The following is a 23,258-nucleotide window of genomic DNA, read 5'->3' as shown; positions in this document are numbered from 1 at the left end:
AAGGTCATTTAAATAAGTCCTGTAACTTATGTAGGTAACCTTAATATGTTTTTTTCCATATCTCAAATAAACCACCAACCTACTCATTCAATACGAGATGAAAGCATGAACGACTAGTAGGGGGGCTAATCGTGCTTACAGAATTTAACATTTTAACATTAAAAGTAGGTTTCAAAACTACTTTCTCTATATCTCATTTTCCGCCAACATAATTAAATATCTCACTACACACGGCTTTGAGATCATCCTCTGTAAAAAAGGCGAAAATTGGCATAGGCTAAGATGTTGAACAAAGTAAAATGATGCGAAGAAGAAAAATATTTGTTCAAATTAATATTATTGTAAATATTTGTTAAATATTTTAATCCCTTTTATTGTATTTTTGATTTACTATATTGTTGTAATATTTTGTTATGTTTTACGTGTATATTTTACTTATTTATTGTTTTTATAATGGCAATTTTATGGTTTATTTTGTGTTTAATGTAATTTGTGGCCACATATCTTGCATTTGAGTATTTTTTTGTTGCATATAATTTATAGATCTTTTGATTCTGAGTGCAAATGTTTTGAAATTGTAAACATAACTCACTTAGGATTGGAGATATAGGCATTTTCGTTCCTAAGTGGCATTCGCGACAATTTTTGTTTCCAAGTTGGCGGTATTTGGCGATTTCTTGCCAACTTGGCCTCTGTCTGGAAGAATCGCGAAAGCAAATTTTTTGAAGCTGTATAACCTAATCTTACAGAAGTTCCCAGAGCCGATGCTGCAGTGTATAAATACGTGGCGGAGAGCTGGGGAGTTCAGTTATGAAACAGTTGCAAATTTGGCCGTATGACTTAACGGTTAGCTGAACTACGCGTTAGGGTTTATCCTCAGAATGATTTGAAGAATTTACAGAGTTTCCGCGTTCTTCTTGAGTTATTTCTAGCCATTCTTTGTGCTACTATTCGTTTTGCCAGTTTATTATTTGTACTACTATTAGTATTACTTTTTGTGCTACTATTTGTATTTGCCTATTTACTAATTGTGTTTCTTGTATACTATTTGTTTTGCCTATTTAAAATACTAAATTATTTATTTAGTCCTGCTTATTTGGAATTATTAATCAAAGAAACATCAATGATCTCGTTGCTCACAACAGCATCAGGGAATGACTGCTGCGTTATAACATCTGTCGTTTAATAAGACTAATGTAATGTTAGGAATACGGAGAGCATATTTAAGCAAGAGTTTTATGGGATCTGAAAAATAATAAAATAGATTGCTGTATAGCAGGGGTCTCAAACTCGTGTAACCTCGAAGCAATTTTATGCGGCACGAAAAAACATGCGTTCTGCAAATACAGCTTTGCAAAGGTTTTAAGATTTTAGTTATTTGAAGTCTGAGTTTACACCATTTTCATTACCTTTGAAAACCAAAATGAATAACTCGAAATTATAATGAAAATTTATAAATGGAGCTAATCAATTTACGTTGAGATGTAAATCTCATTAAAAGATTTGTTTTCCGCATTTATTAGGTTCGCGGTGAGAATAATCGCTTTGTCTGGGAATACATGTCAACAGCTCTTTTTTACCTCTGAGCATCTACAGTCCGCGATGAAAATATTTCCCAGCAATTTCTGTTTAACTTTATAAGAAGCGAAACTCCATCTAGTGTTTAGATGTAGTAAGAAATAAAGAAGCATATATATTTTTGTTTATGCGTCGTAAAATTAAATAAATAAGAGTGTGTGTGTGATTATGGCAAAGCCTCGAGGGCTATCTGCCTACGGGGAGGGATGCCTTCGTGGAGGACTTTCTAAGGGAAACTGGCTCGTATACACGTTACACATGGGGAAAACCACGAAAAAAACCATGCAGCCAGCCCGTTCGCGGGATTCGAACCTCGGACCGAACTACCAGTGTTCAGCGATTTTACCGCTGAGCCGCTGGTGGGCCTAAATAAATAAGAGAAAGAGAGTACATTGTCTTTATTTACTCTCAAGTTTTGTCTCGTTTGAGAAAGTTTCTCTGGAAATTTAGAAAAATTTCATAATTTGTTTATTTTTAGTTTAAATTAAAATAAGTTATTTAATGATTAATTAGACATGTTAGAATTATTTGAAACACATATCAGTCTGTAAATATAATATTTAGCTGCAATTTGTTTTAATTAAAAAGTGTAACGAACAAAATGTCTTTCAGGTACCAAACTTCATATTTCAGTTAGAAAATAAATATAAATTTGAATTTTTCCTTTGGATCCTATTATTATTGTTTGTGTATGTTTAGATAAATATTTCGTTCGAGGAATTTAAATTTATTTAGAATATTTTTATTTTGCTACAAAAATTTCATTCTAAAAATTACAATAACATATAATAAATAAATAAAAATAAAATTCTAGCTCACGTGCTATTGCCAGTTATGGCATTCAACCCGCTTGCCATCTGAGTTTGAGCCAGTGTTTTATAGAACAATAAATGTAAGAACCTTGCAGTTTGGAATAATAAAAAATATTTAAATTTACAACTGTTAACTAGAATTTTTTATGACCTTGCATTTCTAAAGCCTGGCTATTTGCCTTACATTAGATCGTAGAAAGTGTTATTACTCTTGTATTTATTACGACATCGCTTCATAATTATGAGAATTTACATTAAAAATCTCAACAATTTCAAATAAAGAAATCACTTAATAGTTTAAGTAAAACTACTAAGCTATTTTTGTAAAGAAATGCTGGCACTAATTAATAGTGAATGTTAAGAACCTGAATTATCTTTTCCTAAAGACAGTCAGAGACTAATAAATAAAAATTGTCCATACCTTGTTCACAACTGCCTTTCTCGCTATAAAGTGAATTTCTTCGAACTTGAAGAGCGTTGATTCCTTGAGGAACGCTTGATATATCCTCACTGCTCAGAGCACAATCTTTAGCGACAGTTTCAAAATTCACAGACCGGCAAGTGAAATCCCGCTCAGTGTCGCATTGTCTTTGGCAGTCTTTTAGATTGAATGCTCTTGAAAGTCTGTCCAGTTGTGGAAGGAAGCGATCTGGGAAGTCTCGGTACTGACACGTGGGTGATTCTGTCAGGAGAATAGTCAATATCTTTAGACGCTCCTTATCATTTCAATCTGTTTTATTTAATTATAGTATTGAAAAAACTACAAGATGTAACTGAATACAGCAACAGCTTTATTTATCCAGTCTCCAAATGGCTCCAGTTAACTGAATCCCTTGTGCTTCTTTCTAAGCAAATAAAATTAAATTTTTTGCATATCCAAAATTCCAGTTAACTGAATCACTTGTGCTTCTTTCTAAGCCAAATATAATTAAATTTTTGTTAATCTATTTAATAGCTTTAAATCTTTTCGTTGATTTTCTTCTTTTTTAAAAATTTTAAATGTAAACTGTAAGAGCAAATACTTTTTAATATGTATTATATTCTTAATTTTAATAGCTATTATTTTGCATTCAGATTCTTAATTTAATTTTAATCGAATAGTAATAATTTTTTACTTTTAAAATAAAAAAAGTTGTTTAATTTCAGTCCAATAAAATTAAAAACAAGATTACGTGTTTAGTTGTAGTTCATGCTTATATCAAAATTATTTTCACTCCTTTGTTTTAGGGAAAAAGAAATTCATTGTGTCCTTAGTCAAATCAAGAATAATTTTTTGTTTGATTAGTGTTTCGTTTAATGGAAATAAATTTATTTCTTTCACTAGGCAATTTTTGTTTTGAGTAACTAATAATTCTTGATTTTCTCACTAATTTTACTTAACTACAGCAGTCACCGCTTGTCCAAAATAGTGATGAAATTGGAATTCAACTAATTTAATATAAATATAATTAGAAATATATCAATAGGTACTCGCACAGCATTTTAAGTAGGAAAATGCAAACGCAGTTTTAAGAGCTATTTATGGTACTTTTCCGTTTTGCCGGCGCAAGCGATAAAGTCGCCAATAATGGTACAACCGATGCCAAACGGAATATTCTCGCTGGTAACCTTTTACGCCGCATTTTCAAAACAAGTCCCAGCTTTTATATCAGATTGATTGTTTCTTTCAATACTGGCATATAATTACATAGAATTTTTATCAGATAGTTCAGTTTTATGTCTAAGGCCATTTTCGGTAATTAAGTCAGTTAGGATGCAATCACAGCGCTTACCCGAAGCCGAAAATATAGAAAAGGTAAAGTCAAGGGTTAAATTCATCAATTCTAATGAGAATGCATTAGCGAAGTAAACACTGCAGTTTTTACATAATTTCTGAGTAAGCTATTCGTACGAATTGAAATATTTCTTACATTTAAACTTGTGTTCCAAATTAAGATTTAACTTGAAATTAATGTAGATAATTACTAAGAGCATTAGATTTTTGTAGAGTAGTTTACGTGAGATGAGATCGCTTGGGGTCACGTGATATGAACCGGCGAATCGGGATGTTGAACCATGAAAGCATAGTAAATTCTTAAATTAATGTCTTTTTACAAATTTATTGTCTTTATTTATTGGCTTTTTATAAAATTTTAAGCGATATTAAAATGTTTATGCCTTCAAAAAAAGAATTCTTAGAACTAACATTTTTTTAAAATATTTTTTATGTGTATACTGTATGTTGTCGCCAATAAAGTCTGCTTGGCGAGATTTGCGCCGGCCAAACGGAAAAGTACCCTATTTATCATGTCTTTAACGCAAAAGTTCATTTATGAACCGCTCATGGAAATTATTCGACGTTTATGGAAATTATTCGACTGATTCTGAGCCCTAATCTTAATAGTCGAAGGGCATTCCTCTTTGGAGGGGAATTTGCGAATGTAAAACTAAAAATTAGAAAAAAATAATTTTAGTTTGGCAGGGATGTTTTCAGAGGGAGGGGAGAATTCTGCAGAAATTTGTTTGCTCCTAAGGAAAAGGAACCTGTGTCTGATCGCCCTCAAAATCGATATAGTTATTGGACATTTATGTCAAACTTAGGTGTGTTTTTTGCCTAATTTTAAGATGGTGCCTAAATTCAGAACCAAATTATTTGGAAACTTAATCCTTTTTTTCTCTGTCACTTAGCAATTTTAATATTCTATTTTGAACTTATTTGTCGAATTAACTTGACATTAAAAATTTATTCTAAAATGTTTTGATCACATAAACCGATATTTAGGTTACATTAAGCGGTGCATTTTTCATGTTTCTCGTACACAAGCGAGCGGGACTTTCGGCAATTAGATAATATTAATCTCGATCTAAGCGACGTCTACTGCAATATAAAGTATTTTTCTGTTAAGTTAATTAGCATAGATGTGTTTCAAATGTTATGGCAAACTAAGAATTATACTGCAAGTTTTGAAATGAGATAAAAAGAATAGAGTTTTGCTATCACATACCCGATGTGCATTGGTTTTCAAGATATTCTACTTCCTGAGCGGTAAAGTGGAATCGATTGGCGGCTGTTCGCTTAGTCTCGGTGTACAGACGACATGTCCTGTCATGGTAATGATAAACTGCTGACTTGCAAAGTGGTCGTTCTTGAAGGCATAAATCCTCACAATCTGTGCGTTCCAGGACTCCAGAAGCTTCTCGAATGGCATCTGTCTGCAACTCGTAGTGGAGATATCTCTCGAAACTCCAAAGTTTTTGACACGGCTGCTCTAAATCGTGATTTAAAAAAATAATAATAGACTATTATTCCATTAATAAACAATTACTTTTGCAAATTATAGAAGGAGTTTTTTCTGGTGTGCTTATCACGAATGTTTCTTTTAATGCAACGTTGAGGCTTTTGCTAAACATCCGAATTTTGTCCACGACCAAGTTCTACAGTTTTCCACAGACTCTAAACATATTACACTGAAACATACTGTGCTATTCTTAATATATTACACTAAAATTGGAATTAGCATAAAATTAATTAATTGCATTATTAAAATATCGAAGCATCACATAACGTAATAGAAGTTAATTCTTGTACTTGATCGAAGCGGAAAACAAAGTTCTTTTCTGTAGAAAAAAGTTTTTTAATGAGACTTAATAAAAATAAAAAAATTATCTGACAGTTTTTTATTTTTTCATCATTTACATAATTATTTTATTCTTCAAATTAATTATTTTCGGAAAAATCAGTATTTTTGATTTGAAAAGTTAATTTAATTTAAATTTTAATTTTCTTGAATTTTTTAAGATAAATTTAATCTAGAGAATAGTTGAGCAATGTGGGAGTCATTCAACATTAGAATCTATTTATTTAAAGTCTTCATAAATCAGTATTAATTTATTGCGGAATGTGTAATAGGTCTGTAAAAAGCATGCAAATTGGCATTAACATTTATTACGTTTACGGCAATAAGGAATAATTTTGTTCAGTTTTGTTGAAATAATAACAAGAACTGGAAGAGTCCATTTTTAACTTTTGCCAACAACAGCAAATATCCGTTACTAATATGTGGTACATGCGAAAACAGTAATTTTAATGCCAACACATTTAGTAAAACTTAGTTAACTAGTAGTTATATTTAAATTATAATGAAAAGTTATTTTAAAAATTTATATCTATTTAACTTTTTTTATATATATGCTTACATCAACGTCGACGAACACTGATTTTTTTTTTTTTTACAAATAAATGCAGATATTCGCGAAACTAATCGATAATCTCTGTATTATATTCAAATAGCAACTTGCAGCCATTCAAAAAATTAATTTTCCTTTTACTTTTATTTAATGTGTATATTTACTCGAGTATTTCCATCTCTTTAGCCCAAGAGGGCTATTAGTCTTGAAACACGGTTTTACGTTGTTTCACTTTTCATTCAAGTTTGCTGTTATTCAGAAAAACGTAAGATATTATTCTTGCATATTTAATCTATCTGTTATTACCTATCAAGCTAAACTATTTAAAAGCAACAGATGCAGTTCTTAAGAAAATTTTTCAAAACTTTTTAATCGGATTGATTTAAATGAAAATGCATTTAATTCACGATGTATTAAATATTTTTTATAGAATTGCATAACAAATAAAGCATTAATTAAAAGTATTAAATATTTTTATAGAATTACATTACAAATTTTTCACTTTTTAAATATACAAAAGATATATAATATTCTCATGTTAGTCTAAATGCATATTAGCCTAAAATATTTGGCTGATCCACCTGGGCCATGTCTATTGATAATCTCTACTGATAAACCATATTAAACATTAAAAGACTATTAAAATCTGAATACTTTCAGATTTTTTTTTATCTTGCTTTTATTTAATTTATATGTTTACACCGGCATTTCCCTCAGTTTTTACTAATTTTTCTTTTAAAAATTTAGAGGAGAAAATTAGACGGCGAGTATAATTATGTATAGATACATGCTAATGTAGTTGTATTCTGTACTTTAAAAGAATACAGCTACAGTTTATAAGGTATTTTCTTCCTCCTTCCAGCATGCGTTCGTGGTCTAAAGTAGCACACTTGGCGCGTATTCGGGAGGTCCAGATTAGAGTCCTTCCGAAGGCATTGCTCAGTTTTCATATCCCCTATACACATTATAACGGGTTCTACAGTTTATAAATTTCAATACTGTTCCTTTTTCTTACATGATGTACTCTGCTGTTTATTCATACCTTGTACATTGTTATCATAAATCAGAAGTTTTTAATCTTTTGCTGAACATGCAGGAAAATAAAAAAAGCAACGCTTTTTAATCCGCTAATTGCCATGATTTGAACTACTTACCTCTGAGGCAAACTTTATTGAAATACACTGAATCAAAAGATGGTACAAGGATGGGTTCATCAGTGGGATCTCTGAGAATGACGTAGCAGTTCTGGTAGCTCTGGTATTGTACGACAAAACCTTGACATCGGGGGCCCAGTCTTTGACATTCAGCTTGACAAGGATGCACGACACCTACAGGAACTCTAGTTGGCACTCTTTCTCTACGTCCACCTCTTACATCGTGCCCAATCACCTTTTCGTACGTGTACTGGTTAAAAGTGCATATAGGCGGAGGCAATGGCGGAAAAACTGGTGGTAGAGGAGGTGGTGGTGGTGGTTTATGTGACGACGTTTCTGTAACCCTTTGCGAAGACAAAATCAAATTACAGTATTTATTTAATAATGAAACATATCATACTGCAAAATTTCACGAATCAAAAATATATTTTAACAGTTTCTGATTGTGTCAAAAAATATCCAACTGTTTAAGGAACATGAATATTTTGAATCAGTAGATTAAAATATTATTTCCATTGGATGAAGGCTAAGAAGAGAAATAATACAACCATTTATCAGGACTACATCAGGGGACCAACAGTGCCTTTGTCAACAATGACGACTGAAAAAGGAAGCTGGAAAATTTCATAATTCTACATCGAACGTAAATGAAAGAAAACAAATTCTAGTTTTGTTCGAGCGAGAAGGAAATGGGAGTTTGTTACTTTATTTTAGTAATTTACAGAAGGAGTTTAGAACAATTTCGGGGAACTTTAATGTTTAGGTTGCAAAAAATATTTTTTCAAATGCTTGATCTGATAGCCTTTTTTCTGTACTAAATCTGGATCGTTATTTCCATAATGGAAGGGCTTTTCATAAAATTTCCAGGCGTATCGATTTCCGTTCCTCTTCAACTACTTTCCACAATCCATTAATTGAGGTGGGTTTGCGCTCAGAAAGAGCTCTTTTCGAGAGACCAAAGTAACGATAATCCATAGGTAAAATGCCAGAAGACTTCACAGGAATACGTTGAAATGTATATATGAAATAATCATCAGTCTTCGTTTTTTTTTTTCAAAGAATGCAATGGTATTTTCGAAGTATGGTTTGTTGCTTTGTCTTGATGAAGTTTCACTCTTTAAAAGTCACTGGGATAAAGAAATGGAATTTCTTCTGTGAATATCGAATGTAAAGCGCTCTCTTGATAATGCATTGATTTGGTTTTAACACTTTTCCCAGTCTTTTTAATTTCAATTTCATACTGTAAAAGAATCCTGCGCCAGTCATAAACCCCTTACTGAAACTTTCGTGGCATTGACGGAATGAGGTTTGTACAATTTTATCTCTTCGCTTCCAATAATAAATGCACCTTTTTTTGTTGCAGTCATTTAAGTAAACCTATATGCTTCATCAAGCTGGTGAACATTATGATTTTAGCTTTTTCAGTTTGTAAATATTGGTTTATTATATTAATTATTACTATTATTATTATTATTTTGCTACAGATGTATTTAAAGACTTTGCAATTGATTTCTGCGTGGACGGACTTTCTTTTCTTACCAACGATTAACATTTCGAAACATTAGAAAAACTACGTACCTTTATCGAGTATTCGTTTAGAATAATCTTTGCGTTTAGAAGTAATGACTGAGGGATTTTTCCCTTTCCAATGAATATTGTTACTTATTTTATGCTTAAATTTTAATACCACGTATTTCACAATGTTTTTGAATTGTGGAATGGGAATATTTCCCTTCGGAAATCGCAAAAACATATCCTTAAATCTACAGCTTGTTTACAGCTAAAAATGTGTAAACACCATTTGTATTTAAAATCAGAATTTTATAACTTCTAAAGTGATTAACATGAACAAGGTTTAATATTATGTGGCTTACATTTTCTCTTATTGAATTTATAATTCTGCTTTGAAGATGCCTGAAGCCTTGGGTGGTCACCAGCGGCAAAGCGCTTAGAGAACTGAACACTGGTAGTTTGACCGAAGTCCAAATCCTAGAAAATAAGTTTGGATAACTGCAAGGGAATTTTCACCGTACTCTCTATCTGTAACTTGAATATGAGCCTGTTTCACTTAGAAATGCTTCTACAAAGGAATCCGTTCCTTAGCCTAGTGTACTTTGTGTCATTATTTTTATGAATCCCATTCCAAAAACAGAGGTGTATATTCCAAAATTTAACTGATAAACATTCTTCAAATAATTATTAAATTTTTGCTTCTAACGTACGTTCTTCAAATAATCATCAAATGCTTTACAAATTGCTCAAACTTCTAATAAGCTGATCAACCAAGCCATATCCGAGAAGAAAAAAGAGATTATATTTGCGAATTTTGCGCAGTGCAAAGGACGCATTCTGTTGATAGTAAATTCAAATTAGTGGGGACTCTGCTTGCAAGTTATTCAGTTATTTTTGCGAGTGGCACGTGACATAGGCTGATTTATTTGTAATGTTTCAAATTACGTCAAAAATTTCATCTTTACCTTTTATAACTCATATAACTTGATACAACATTTGTCAGAATTTGGTAAAAACTGTTCATACGAGAATTTTTATTATGTTAGTCTGCTTAAGCTTAAGAATAGTTGTAGAAAGGGAAAAACAAAAAAATAAAATTACCTAGGACTTGGAGTATGCATGCTTGTTGTCCCTTTAGTAGAGGCGGGAACGGGAGGATATGCAGTGGGCATCAGCCGTCCATCAGAAACTGAAGTTTTACAAGTTTTGCCTGAATAAGTGGCACCTTCTCTGTAGGAAAGTCCGATACCTTGTCCGGTGAGTCGGCTTTCTCCGCTCAACATGCATACGCTACCATGTGCTCCTCTGTCCCAATAGGTATAACTTCTGCAGTTAAACTCCCTTTCTCGGTTGCATTCTCTTTCGCAGTGCAATGTTGATGGAGTATCCGGTAGAGATTTTGATACATATACCATTGCCAAGTCCTCCTCTGACTTTTGGTACGGACAAAATGAAGTTTCTAAGCGGAAAGGAAAAAAAAAATTAGTGCATTGGAATTTTTCAGGTAATATTAAACACACACCTCAAAAAAGTATATGTATCTTTTAATATAAGAACTTCAGATTCCGAACTCTACTTAAGACATACAAGCACGTTGTTTGACTATATTCAGTTTTTTGGTCTTTGATATTTTTTAACATGAATTATGTGCAATGGCGCAATATGCATTGAGTAGTAGTAGTAGTTGTAATATACCTTCGTAGGAATTAGAAATTGAAGTAGAATCAGTGCCCTGTACACGTAATTGATGCTTCAATAGTAGTTGCAAGGCGGCTTCTTGCTCGTCATTACATTTATTTCAGAATACTATTTCATTGAACATGGCTGCAAATTTATCTGACTCTGAAGATGGCATGAGAGCTGGTGCTAAAGGGATAGGTCATGCGATGTCGCAAATTGGATTTCTGCTTTTTATGTCTGATGTGTGAAAGGTTCAAACGCGCACGAATTATATTTTCATAGGTCTACGGTACTGATAGTTGATTATGAATATTACATAAGATAGTTTTCATCACTCTTAAAACAGTGAAAGAGCTGGCAACCGTATAACTTATGAACAGAGCTTTAGTTAAATATCACAAATGGGAACTAAAAATAAATAGCTACATTGCATCATATGACTGTATTTCGAGTGCTGCCCCAAACAAATATTTTAATTTTATATCATTTTGATTTATAATTGAAGGCCTGATCGTGTTTCATTATTAAATGGCAGAAAAGTGAAGCCTGAATGCACTGTCTGACGAATTAAGGCCCTGCTTATGTTACGCTGATGATCACACCAAAACGTTATAAGTACTTTAGAGCTGAAATCTTACGAAGTGCATGGTCTTAACGCTGTCTGCAAGATACTCTTCAGCTATTTCTTAACCCAAAACTTGTGTCATTTGTTTGAAATGATCACTGGTAAGTACGAACTAGGGAGGCATTGTCCCAAAATACCCGCACGCCTTCATAATTCTCGAAAATTCGAAATGTGAAAGAGCATGCAATTAAGATAATACACCATGCTTCAGTTTTTTGCTTGCCAGAATGGAAATAGGCAGGCACTATATCACTTTAATACTATTCTTTTGTCACTTCGTTTCCTTGATATGTAACAATTTTAGCATTTCTGAAGTACATTGTAGAATATATCTACGATCCATGGATCATGTGTTATTCAATGTAACACAATTATAATGTCCACTTCAGAATTTATGGGAAAATATAACCGTGTCATAACAGGGATACTTGCAAATACATTCGGATCTAACCTTCTTAATTTTTAAGGAGGCGGTAGTTGAAGTGACAGATTTACTACACTTCGAAAAATTGTCGAATTATAGAAAAAAGCCCTAACGCTAATTAGGGGCTATTTTCCTAAATTTGTTTAGGAAAAATATACATATTTTTAGGGTTAATATATATGTTACCACCAGTACCATGTATGGACACATATATGACACCATGTATGAAACATCGGCATTCTATACAATACCCAGGCATTTTATAGATCATACATTGCCACTACTTTTCGACTTTCAAATACATTGCCGGTAACATATCCACATCATAAACTTTCAAACAAAGAAATTCGTGCCCTGTAACTTCTTATTGCAATTTATGTTGTATATAAATTCATTTACTATCACTAAATCGATAAAAATGTAATCGCGGAATAAAATATTTTTAGCATGCTGTTTGGCCTGCTGTGTAGATTCTCAGTAAAAAAATATAATTAAAGATAGACTAATTATTTGTATTTAATTATAGTTTCATTTAAGCTTGATTTGTTATGAAAACGAATGTTGTTTTGAGGTTTATTAGAAATGTTACAGATACTTATCGGCATACTTAGAAAATTAACAATAAAGGTACAGTGAATTATGACTTAAAATTTTTTTTTATGAAATTACGGATTTTGGAAAAAATTCTTTAGCGCAATTAAAAAAAATTCTGAAAATTGAAAATTTTCTTACCAACGAGGCACTGGTTTTCGAAAAAATCTACTCTGCTTGCCTCCACTAAGTGAGCTTTAGGTGCAGTTCTGTCATCACCAAAAACGTGGCACTCTCTTCTTAAGTGGTAATAATTTGCTGAACGACAAACATACTTCCGTGTTTCGAGACAATGTTGCTGACATTGCTCCAAACTAACAACTCTGACTACGTCCAATGGACGGAGACCTTGAAGCTCATAATCCATGATTCTTTCATAAACCCATAGTTTAGAGCAACCAAGATATGCTACATAGGAAAAGAATGTAAGAAGGTTAAATCTGAGAAATATAAGATTAGTGAAGTATTCTGCAATCTTTTGCTAAACAAACCAGTCATGTTATGAGTCACAATAATAGTTTAAAGTAAGCGCAACTGATGTACATTTTAAATCAACGGTCTCAAACTCAAATTGCGTGCGGGATGAATTCATGACCTGAAAACAGGTACTAGAATACTTTTAAAAAATATTTTTTAACAAAAAATGATAAAACAAATTTTAAATTTCAATTAATAAATATTTATCAAAGCATGCAAAAACAATAATAACGCAAAAACAAAAATTTTCATTTATATTTATTTTCTGTTCGAAGTCTAAAAATTGATACCTGCAAGAAACTTCTTTTGATTATATTTTGTAATTCAGCTAAATATTAAATTTTAGACTGATATTTATTTCAGATAATTCGAATACATTGAATTAACCACTAAATAACTTGCTGTTGTTGTTGCTTATGCTCACTTGTCTGACGTAGTCAGAACAAGTCCACGAAATTCCTCGTGGCAAGGATCGCTAGATTACGCCTGCCATTGGCAACCGCCTTGAGCACCCTACAAGTGGCACTGCGATTTTGCTCAGTTTCGCTCCCAGTTTTGATAGAGAGCACCCCAGGGAGACGGGACCGAGGGTTTCCCACCCCTCTACCCTTCCACCAAGCCATACGAGAGGACTTTCGGCTCGCCGCATGTTGAGAGTGCCGCCATGCCCCACCGACACTATACATTTACAAACATCCATGCCTTCCCCGGGATTCGAACCCGGGCCCTTCGGCACACTATAACGGTTGGGTGGCGCTTGATAACTTACATTACACTAGAAAAACCAAAATACTGAAGCGCTAACAGCTGTAGGCTGAGAAACTAAATTTACTGATTGTACCAGCGCGGGAAATTCTTGTATCTTACCCTATTTACGTCACCTTGCGTACAAACATACATTGTCAAAGCTCTATTTTATTCATTCTACCTTCAATAGCAGCCGGGTACATAAGGTCAGACCATATCTTTATGGCTCTAAAACACTAAACACTGCGTTTGGAATAAAATACATATTGAAATGTATTCACGAGCTGCATATAATAGCTTCGGGTGGCTAGTGAGCCCAGAGTTCGAGACCACTTTTATACGTAGTTCGACTACGGAGCCACGGATTATCAATTTAAGTCAATTTGAAGTTATGGTTTGCCACCCAGGGCAAAAAAACCTTCCGGCTTCGTGTCCTGGAAAATTCTCGGAAACTGGAAAATTCCCGGTTTTCGCTATGGAACCTCCCGGATTTTAACATTTCAAGGTTGTCAGCTATGAAATTGATATGATAGAAGACCTTCAGAAGACTTCCTGCTGAGTTCAATGCGTCATACTCACCCGGAACACAGAGGCCTCCGAAAAATGTCTTCCCAATGGCCGCTCTAAAATCTGCCGGATGTATGCTGGGAGGGTCCTGAACGCTACTACATTCGAACCTCTGGTGATCCAGAACGAAAGAGCGACAGTCTGACAAAGCTTGACATCTACGAACGCATTCGGCCGTAATGCCTGGTGTCGAACTGTCACCTCTGTACAGGAGAGTGGACGTCACCCCAAAAGGTTCGTAGCCTGTCAGTTTCTCGAAAATTAAACGTTCCGTAGGGGAGCATTCTGGACCTGCAATGAGAAAAAAATGAGGTCAAATTGAGAAAATATACGTTTTTAACATGAGATTCTAGTGAAAAGCATATTTTAGAAGCAAAATGTAACGAAAGCATAAATTATGGAAAGCATTGTCGTTACATTAAAATAATAGTGAGTTTTTAGTCCTTAAGTAGATATTTTTCCAGGAAATGTATAAATAATATACAGATGTTTATTAATAATACGAAAAGAATAAATTTAATATGAGTTTCAGTTTAACTAACTGAGATATTGGCTCAAAAGGGATATTAATCTCGAAACACGATTTTTCGTTATTTCGCTTTTCATTCGAGCCTGTTGTCATTCGGCTAAGTTATTATTCCTTCATATTTAATCTGTCTGCTATTAATTAACAACTAAACTATTTAAAAGCAAAAACTTCTGCACTTAAGAACATTATTTTTTTACTTTTTAATTGTGTTGATTTAAATAAAAATGCATTTAATTCACGATGTAACTAATAGAATTACATTACATATTTTTTTTTTTTTTTTTTTTTTACTTTTTAAATATACAGAAGGTATGTCAACATGTTAGTCTTGATGAATATTCATCTAATATCCTATAAAGGATTTCGATATTCCACCTAGGACATCTCTATCGATAATATTTACTGATAAACAACATTAAACTTTAAATCAGCCCTTTTGGGCGATAGTTAAATTCTGGATCCTTTCAGACTGTTTTTTAACATAATTTTTTTCTTTTTCAAAGCATTATGAAATTTTCATTGCATTAATTACTTTCTAATTAACAGATCTAAATAAAACTGCTATTGAAAAATTAAATTCCAATTCTGTTGACATATCAAAGTAATAAATTTAAATACATTACGTTTCATTTTACTGCTGTTCTCGCGAGATACCCGAAAAACAAACAAGAGGTTCTATTAAACTGTCTGTAAATATTTTTCAACGTCAACAAAAGCCACACTTTTCTTTATATTGCGGAATGTTATTAATGTGAAACACGAACAATAAGTATAATCCTAAATAATACTAGTATTTAGGCAACAACACATAAAACACACATTTTATATTATTTTTGGATTTATTCGCTTATAAATTTGAAAAGAAAAATCTAGAAATAAAAGCCAGCAAGGCAGTTTAAAGAAACCTTGATTACTGATGTAGCAATATAGTTAAAAAAATAAATCTCCTCTTTATATTTCCCGATTTAAATAATGATTTATTTAATTACTGTATGCAGCACCTTTAAAATGAAGGTTATATCGATGGAGCAAATGGGCTCATAAACCTCACAATTTAAAAGCAACTAAGCAAATGGACTCATAAACATTTCAATCAACGACTGAAACTGAGTTTGGTTTTAACTAATTTTATTTTCTGTTCATGTTACCGGCAATCTGTGAAAGGCGACATTCTATAGGATACCTAGGCATTTTACAGAATGCCGAAAGCTGACCGTCAATGTATGAGACGATTAACATTTCACACATTTACTAGGCATTATACAGAGTGTCAAATGACAAACCGACAAAGCATTAAATAATTTCCTATTTGTATAATGAGAGCGACAGAGAACAGTTTCTACCACACTGGAACCTTTGAAAGAAATTTAAAACAGTTATACACAAGATCACAATTCAATTTATGCACTAAGAACTTGTTTCGAATTGAAAATATTCCTAACCACGAAATTCCTGTCTGGTTAGTTACAATTGCTCAGTCCAGGCAAGAATTCATCAAGTATAATGTGTAAAACAAAGTCCCAAATTATGGAATGTCTTTGCGTGAAAAAGTAATGACGTGTAATTCAAAAGTCATTCAAGTCTACCATGTTGCAAAGGAGGGACACCAAAATAGGCCAAGAGGGAAATTTTACTTTCTAATATTTCCTTAAATTTCTTTATGAAAAACGTTTAAGGTACTTCAAATTTAAAATTTTGATTTAAATTAATTTTTTTATTATTTAAAATTTTAAATACCTTTCTTAAAAAGGGAATTATGATTGCCAACTTGCAGTTTTGAAAAGCATTGAGTACTATTTCAAAAGAGATGATTTAAAGCAATAAGAAGACCGTTATATTTTTGAGCCCCAGCGCACTCGTGTGCATTTTCTTAATTCATTAGCCAAATGAAATCAAAAACTTTATTAACTGTTAACAATTAAGTAATTAAAGCGAGATAGAAAGATCATTGTAATGTATTTTGTATAATTTTCAGGTCGCTCTTATAATCTTGAACTAATATAAAGTTCAAATTTATATAAAACATCAAATAATAGACCGTTGCAGTGGGTAAAACTAACAATCTCTTTCAAGAAATCAATTTAAAATTTTAGATGTACTTTCACTGAATTTTGTACTGCGAGAAAAATAAATGATAAATAAATGCTTGCACTCTTGCAATAAAAAAACTTTAGATGCAAAAATTACACTCTAACAGATTGATTAATCCAGTATCGGATATCGGTAAATAGATTGGCTGCTTAGGGATTTTCGTTCCCCTCAGGTATAACCTAAATATGAGCCAATTTTCATTAGGAAGTCCTCCGCGAAAGCATCTCACTCCTTAGACTGATAGCCCTTGTTTGCTTTGACAATTAAAAAGGCAAATATAGAGAACTACGTTTTGCAATAGGAATGATTGAAATGAGAGTTGAAAGATTAAAAATCTTACAACTCAAATGGAGATATCCAAATTTAAACATGATAACTTTCAATTTTCAGTTTCTAGCTAGTAAAAACTTAATGCCATTAGATTCGAAAAGAAGCGGCTTTTAACTTAAACCTCTAAATGATATAAACACAGAGGATGTTCACACATTTTTATAACGATTTTGAAAGGATTTACATGTACACAAACCTTAGAATTTTATTTTCTAACATGTTCAATCTGATAGCCGTTTGTTGAGCTATCATATTACGTCTTGATTTACAAGTCCTTTTCTTAAAACATCAAGGTTGATTTTATTCCACTCCTCCTTCATGATTTTACAGAATCCAGAACCAACATATTAAGTCTTTTTCTCCTCTTTTTCGGTAGTAAATCGATATTTTTCTATTGCAATCAGATACGTTGTGGAGACATTAGTTTAATTTTTTGGAAGCAGGCAAGATGAAAACTAAGCAATCGCCTTCACCGGGAATAGAACCACGGACCTCTCGAATACCGGCCCAGCGTGCTGAACAATACACGACGAAGGCACGCTAAGAAGGTGGAAGAAATACCTTATATGACCCCCTTTAAAAAGCGACTGGAGTTTTTAGGGTACCCAATCGCCAAATCCTGGGTGAGGAGAATCATCAATCAACACCCTTGAGAAATACCTTATGACGTATACCCAAACATCCTCAAGTGTAATTGTATATTTCCATTTTTCACCTGCCAAATAATTTTATACAGCTATCTGCACATAGTCCTACGCTGAGAAACATGTTTCGGTGTTAGGCGATGTTTAGAAAATGTAAAATAATTTTTCGTGTTTGCAACATGTTGATTAGACCTGGTAACACTGGCATTTTATTACTGTCACATGTTATTCGACATAAACCTCTACACAAAGGAACAGCAAGTTTTGATGGTGGAAACTCATTACAAGAATGCTGAGCATTACGCACAAACTGTTAAGAAGCTTTGTGATATCTTGGAAAGAGAAAAGTGCACCTAATAAATAGAACAGCAGTTCGCAGAGTGATGAAGATATCTGAAGGAAAAAAAAAAAAAAAAAAGACTCAAAAGGAAAGGAAAAGCAAAACAGTTTAAAGAGGAAACTGAACTTGCCATTAGTCACTTCATTAGACGAATATATGACAAAGTAATTACGACCTTCTTCGAGACAGTGCGGTGCTGCAGGTCTCGAAGAAGCCGTGGAAGACATAAGGTCGTGACAAGCCGTGGAAGACATGAGGTCGTGAAAGACATAAGTTAGACATTATTTTTCATTCGGAAATCGGAACATTTACCTGTTGTAAGTATGTAAATATATTTTCCAGTTTCTGTAATTTACAATGGGCATATTAAACCCAGCGTTTTTGTCAAGTAACAATACATTATACAAAAAATTCTGTAAGAAACCAATGTGAATTTTTACTGTTGGCAATAAACGTCGCCCGCCATTCAAATCTATTCCCGAGAAAGGTTGATTTTTAAATATAAGCACTAAAATAATATTTAAACAAACTACAGGATGATTAAATTCGAAAGAGAAGTGACGGATATTATGCTTTGTCAAATAACAACCCTCTGAAAACGTTTAGGGCAATAACAACATAAGACGCCCAAGAGATAAAAATGATGTAGTAATGAATACAACCAGAGCAGCAAGTTTGAAAAGCTTTCGTTGAGTAGGTTTTAAGAGTTAAAAATTCAAGAACTCCGTTATTAAGAGCTGAAGACGTTCTGCAGAATTCAAATTAAAAAATGTGCTGCATCAGTTTCCTGAATCTACAAGAAGATTCATTAGATCAATAAGATGCCATCGTCAATAAGTAAAAGGAACAACAGTACGAGAAATAAAATACTCAAGTCCTTAATTGCAAAATCGTTGATAAGGGGTTAGATTAGGTTTCGGATGACAGTTGATTATAATTTTTTGCTTCAGACAGGTGAATTATTGCCCTCCGAAGAAAGAATTAAAAGCTACATAAAAACAAAGTTGTACTTCTAAGAGAGCCTAGCGGTGGAGGTATATTTGTATGGGATGCATGTTTGCAGCATGCTGAACTTTATACTGAAAGCTTTTTATATCATTTGATATAACCGGGTACTTCAAAAGAAAACTTGAAAACATCTGACTATTCGATATAATTGGAAACAAAATCAAGAAGTACCCTTAAGCATATTGATATAGATATTCGTTTATAATTTTGCAGTGGCGTAGATAGAGCTTTTGGCTCCTAGGGTGGTTCCTGAATTTGTTTTCTTTTGATACATAAGCAAATAACTTTAAGAAGTGTCAAAATGGCACGCAAAGGATTAAATTAAAACTCTACGTTTATTTTTAAAGAAAAACTTTAATTCCAACATTTTAAAATCATATTATTCTTGTTCTTTTTTTTTTTTTTTTTTTTTTGTTCGTGACGCCGTTGATAATAATCTAAATGTTTTGATGTCTTCAGTTGCTGTTACGCAGACAGTGTAGAAATATTTCTTAAATGCAAATTAAACATTTGTAGCTCTTAAATATTTTTAAAATTATTTTTATTTAGAAAACCCTTGTCACAAGAAGTAACATTATGTAAGAAAAGTTTGCAGCATTATCAAAATATTTGAACCTCGTTCTGAAGGATGTATTTTATACTAAACTGCAAAAAACTCAAAAGAACAGTCGTTTTACATTCCTATTTCGTTTTCTTTAGCAATAACGGAGAGAGAAGAAAGAGAAGAAAGAAAGAGCGCGTGCGTTTAACGGAAATAAAACTATGAAATAGTTTTCTCTTTTAACGAGAAACTCTTCCTTATGAATGTCACCGCGATCATAATTTAATTGATACTCGTAATTTACAAGAAAACGTTTTGAAGGAATAAAGAAAAAAGGTATAACAAGTTGAAATCTTGTTATACCTTTTTTCTGATGAAATGAAGTATTAAAAGAAATGATTCTTTTAATACTTCATTTACAGCAAAAACCATTTTTCATCTTAGTCCTACATGAAAATTCAGAATTTCATTATTCTTCATTTGCTTCAACGATCGACATGACTAACCCGTATAAAGTAATGTTTCATGTAAAAAATGCCTCCCTCCAAAAGTGCCGCCCGGAGAGGACTGTCTCTAGCTACGCCACTCTAATTTTGGCCTCCTGCGATCAAACCTACTCCTCAATTTCCCGAATTGAATTATATAGAATATGCTAGAGGTAACAGTGAGAAAACATAGAATTCATTCAAAAATTGAATAGAAAAATAGGATAATATAAGAATGGAATAATACAAATTAAAAAGTTGAGAAAAAAGTTAATTAACTCAATACCAATTTGATCGTAATCTGTAAGAAAGCATGTGGATAAGTCATTGAGTATTAAAGTTTACAGATGTTAAACATTTTATGCTTTTACAAGCTTTTAGTTCCCATCCCAGTGTTAGGGATAGTTTTGTAAAAGGCAGATTAAAGATATTACTTAAATAATATATTGAAAAATATTCTTATTTAAGTTTCCTACATAGAAAATTTACACCAATTTTCGAACATTTTAAGGTGTCACCATATTTAAAATGTATATTGTGGACACCACATGACTTCCTTGTTCGGCTTATTAAATTACACACATTTTTTGCTGATCTCTCAAGGTAAGTAAAAAATAGCATTAAAAATTCCAAATTTTGAAATTAAACATCACGGTCAATTTCTGTTATACAGGAGTCAAACTTCTTGCATTTTTATATTCTCATAACGAGTATAAAGCTTTTCTAAATATAAGAATCAGGAGACTGTATTAAAAGTTAATTTTGTTATTTGTCAAAAATTATTATTTTTTTAAAAATTTATCATTGTCAAAAAATAAATATTTTCATCATTTAAAACACGTCTGTAATTGGAATTATATGACTACGACCAATGATTGCAAAGACCTATATGCAAAATTTCAACATTCTACGGCTAATCGTTTTTAATTTATGCCAAATACATATATACGGACGTACATACGTACAGACAATACTTTTTAGTGACGAATCCATTTTATATTAAAAATGTTTTGGAAAAAGAGTCCTTTATTTTGCCCGTATGTTAAGACGTTAAGTAAAAAAAGCAGTAAATAGATATTTCCTTTGAACTATGATACCTAAAATTTATCACTATTACGGTACGTCTTTTACTTCGTTCAAGGAAGTAAAAACATCCAAGATTCAGTAAAAAAAATAGTATTTTTTATATTTCAACTTACGAGACGGTTCTTGAGGCTGATATGGTGGTCTCGTCTTCACTGTGGTTTCCTTTTCTTGAAACTGGGCTTGAGTGTTACTGGAGATACCCAATGTAGGGACAGAGAGAGATGAAGTTACGGTCACTTCCGGAGCTGTTGTCTCTGTATATGCTTCAATGGTTGTGACTTGTGGGCACATCCTCTCATAGTACATGATGCCCGGGCGTTTTTGGATGGCCGCAGATCCACCACTAGCTTTGTCATCTCCGCTTAGAAAACACTGTAAGGCGCTTGAATAATAAGAGAAGGAACGGCATGAGAAGCGTTCAAGATTATTGCAGAGGTCTCGGCAAGACTCTAATGTAGATACTCCCTCTGTCTGTATGATGTTTGCATATGTGGGATAGGCATCTTCTGTCTCTACATATGGGCAACTAGTATCCACTGAAAAGGTATAAGACATTTTAAGCACAGACATTATCAAACTACTAATTTTAGTCGAGTTCTGAGGTGTTTTTGAATAGACATTGTAAACATGGCAGTACCATAACAAGCTACCAGTTTTAATTTGAATAAATTTATGCTACGTTTCTACGTTTTCATTTATGCTAATTAGATTATTGACACATGATGACCCAAAAGTCGATAGACCATTTAAAATTCGAATAACTTTCAGTAGTTAATTAATTTTATTTTTTATTATTGAAGGGTTCTCCTTGGGATTATGTATGAATAAATTCTATATTAAGAAACGTGTTAAAATAATAGAATTTTATCTAAACAATCAATGTTTAAGTATGCTAACGCGATTGGGAGACAGAAGAACAGATCATCAACGTATTCTGCAACTAAAGCGAGAATGTAATTAAAAAGGTCATATTCAAAACATTTCGGAAAACAACTGTTTAGTACAATTTTTCTTCTTTGTCACATGATATAGAGCAGTCACCTCACCACGAATCCCTTTGGGTTTACCACGTAAAGAGGAAACTAATTCTCCATTACAAATGATGGTTGATGGTAGGGGATTCAGTGCTTGAGTATGATTAGTTGTCGTAAAGGAACAATTTAAAATGTTTTTGTGAAAAGAAGGAAAACATCGTCTATCGTTCTTTCAATAGTAATGCAGATAGAAAAGTTGTCTGAAACAGTTGTTCATCCGAAAAAAATAGATGTGCGATAGCAGCCTAACAATCCTCGAACCATTGAGCAACTAAAGGCCAACTCCTGCGAAGAAATTGCTGAAATAAGCCAAAAAACATTACGTCAGTTGACGGTTTGCTCCTCAGAAAGAGCGCGTCAGTATGAAGAACAGAATGATGGTTATTTAAAGGATGTTACTTTATTATTTTCAAGAAGCGTTTTTTCTGTTTATAAAAAAACAAATGCTTATTATTGATAAGCAAAAAAGTATTTCATTTTGAAACTGTCTAGTGACGTTTTTTAATATTGGCTAATAAGAAACTTACACATTGAATTGACAGCAGTTTCTGCTTCTTAAAGTAAAAAATTATGAGTATTTTCAGAGGTATTATGATACTTGTATTATTATGAAACATATATCAAGTTTCATAACTATACATCTTAAAATCTGAAATATAAAATACACTTAGAATATATTTCAGATGGCATAGTTACTGAATGTAAATTAAAATTGATATTTGATGAGATACTTAATAACATTTGTAGTAAAGCTGGTTATATATGAAAGGAAAAATTCTTTCTGACAGAGGGAATATAAAATCATACGTAGTTAGTTAATTACTTTAATTAACTAA

At 32.6% G+C, this 23,258-nt stretch overlaps 1 protein-coding gene across 1 annotated transcript in view; it reads right to left on the bottom strand.

The window, feature by feature from the left end:
* Positions 1-23,258, bottom strand: part of LOC118203012 (uncharacterized) — a 130,190-nt gene that overhangs the window by 39,735 nt on the left and 67,197 nt on the right. The window contains exons 9-15 of the mRNA XM_085825422.1: positions 21,502-21,924; positions 14,347-14,625; positions 12,685-12,951; positions 10,325-10,682; positions 7,712-8,055; positions 5,375-5,638; positions 2,812-3,072 (exon numbers count right to left, since the gene is read on the bottom strand). Of these exons, the coding sequence (XP_085681548.1) occupies positions 2,812-3,072; positions 5,375-5,638; positions 7,712-8,055; positions 10,325-10,682; positions 12,685-12,951; positions 14,347-14,625; positions 21,502-21,924 (2,196 nt within the window). The remainder of the gene's footprint in view (positions 1-2,811; positions 3,073-5,374; positions 5,639-7,711; positions 8,056-10,324; positions 10,683-12,684; positions 12,952-14,346; positions 14,626-21,501; positions 21,925-23,258) is intronic.

This window comes from Stegodyphus dumicola, chromosome 10 (genome assembly GCF_044657685.1).
Source record: "Stegodyphus dumicola isolate Sdum_Otavi_A_Nest chromosome 10, ASM4465768v1".
Classification (NCBI taxonomy): Eukaryota; Metazoa; Arthropoda; class Arachnida; order Araneae; family Eresidae; genus Stegodyphus; species Stegodyphus dumicola.
Note: the sequence above shows the minus strand (reverse complement) of the source record. Positions and strands in the feature narration are given on the sequence as shown.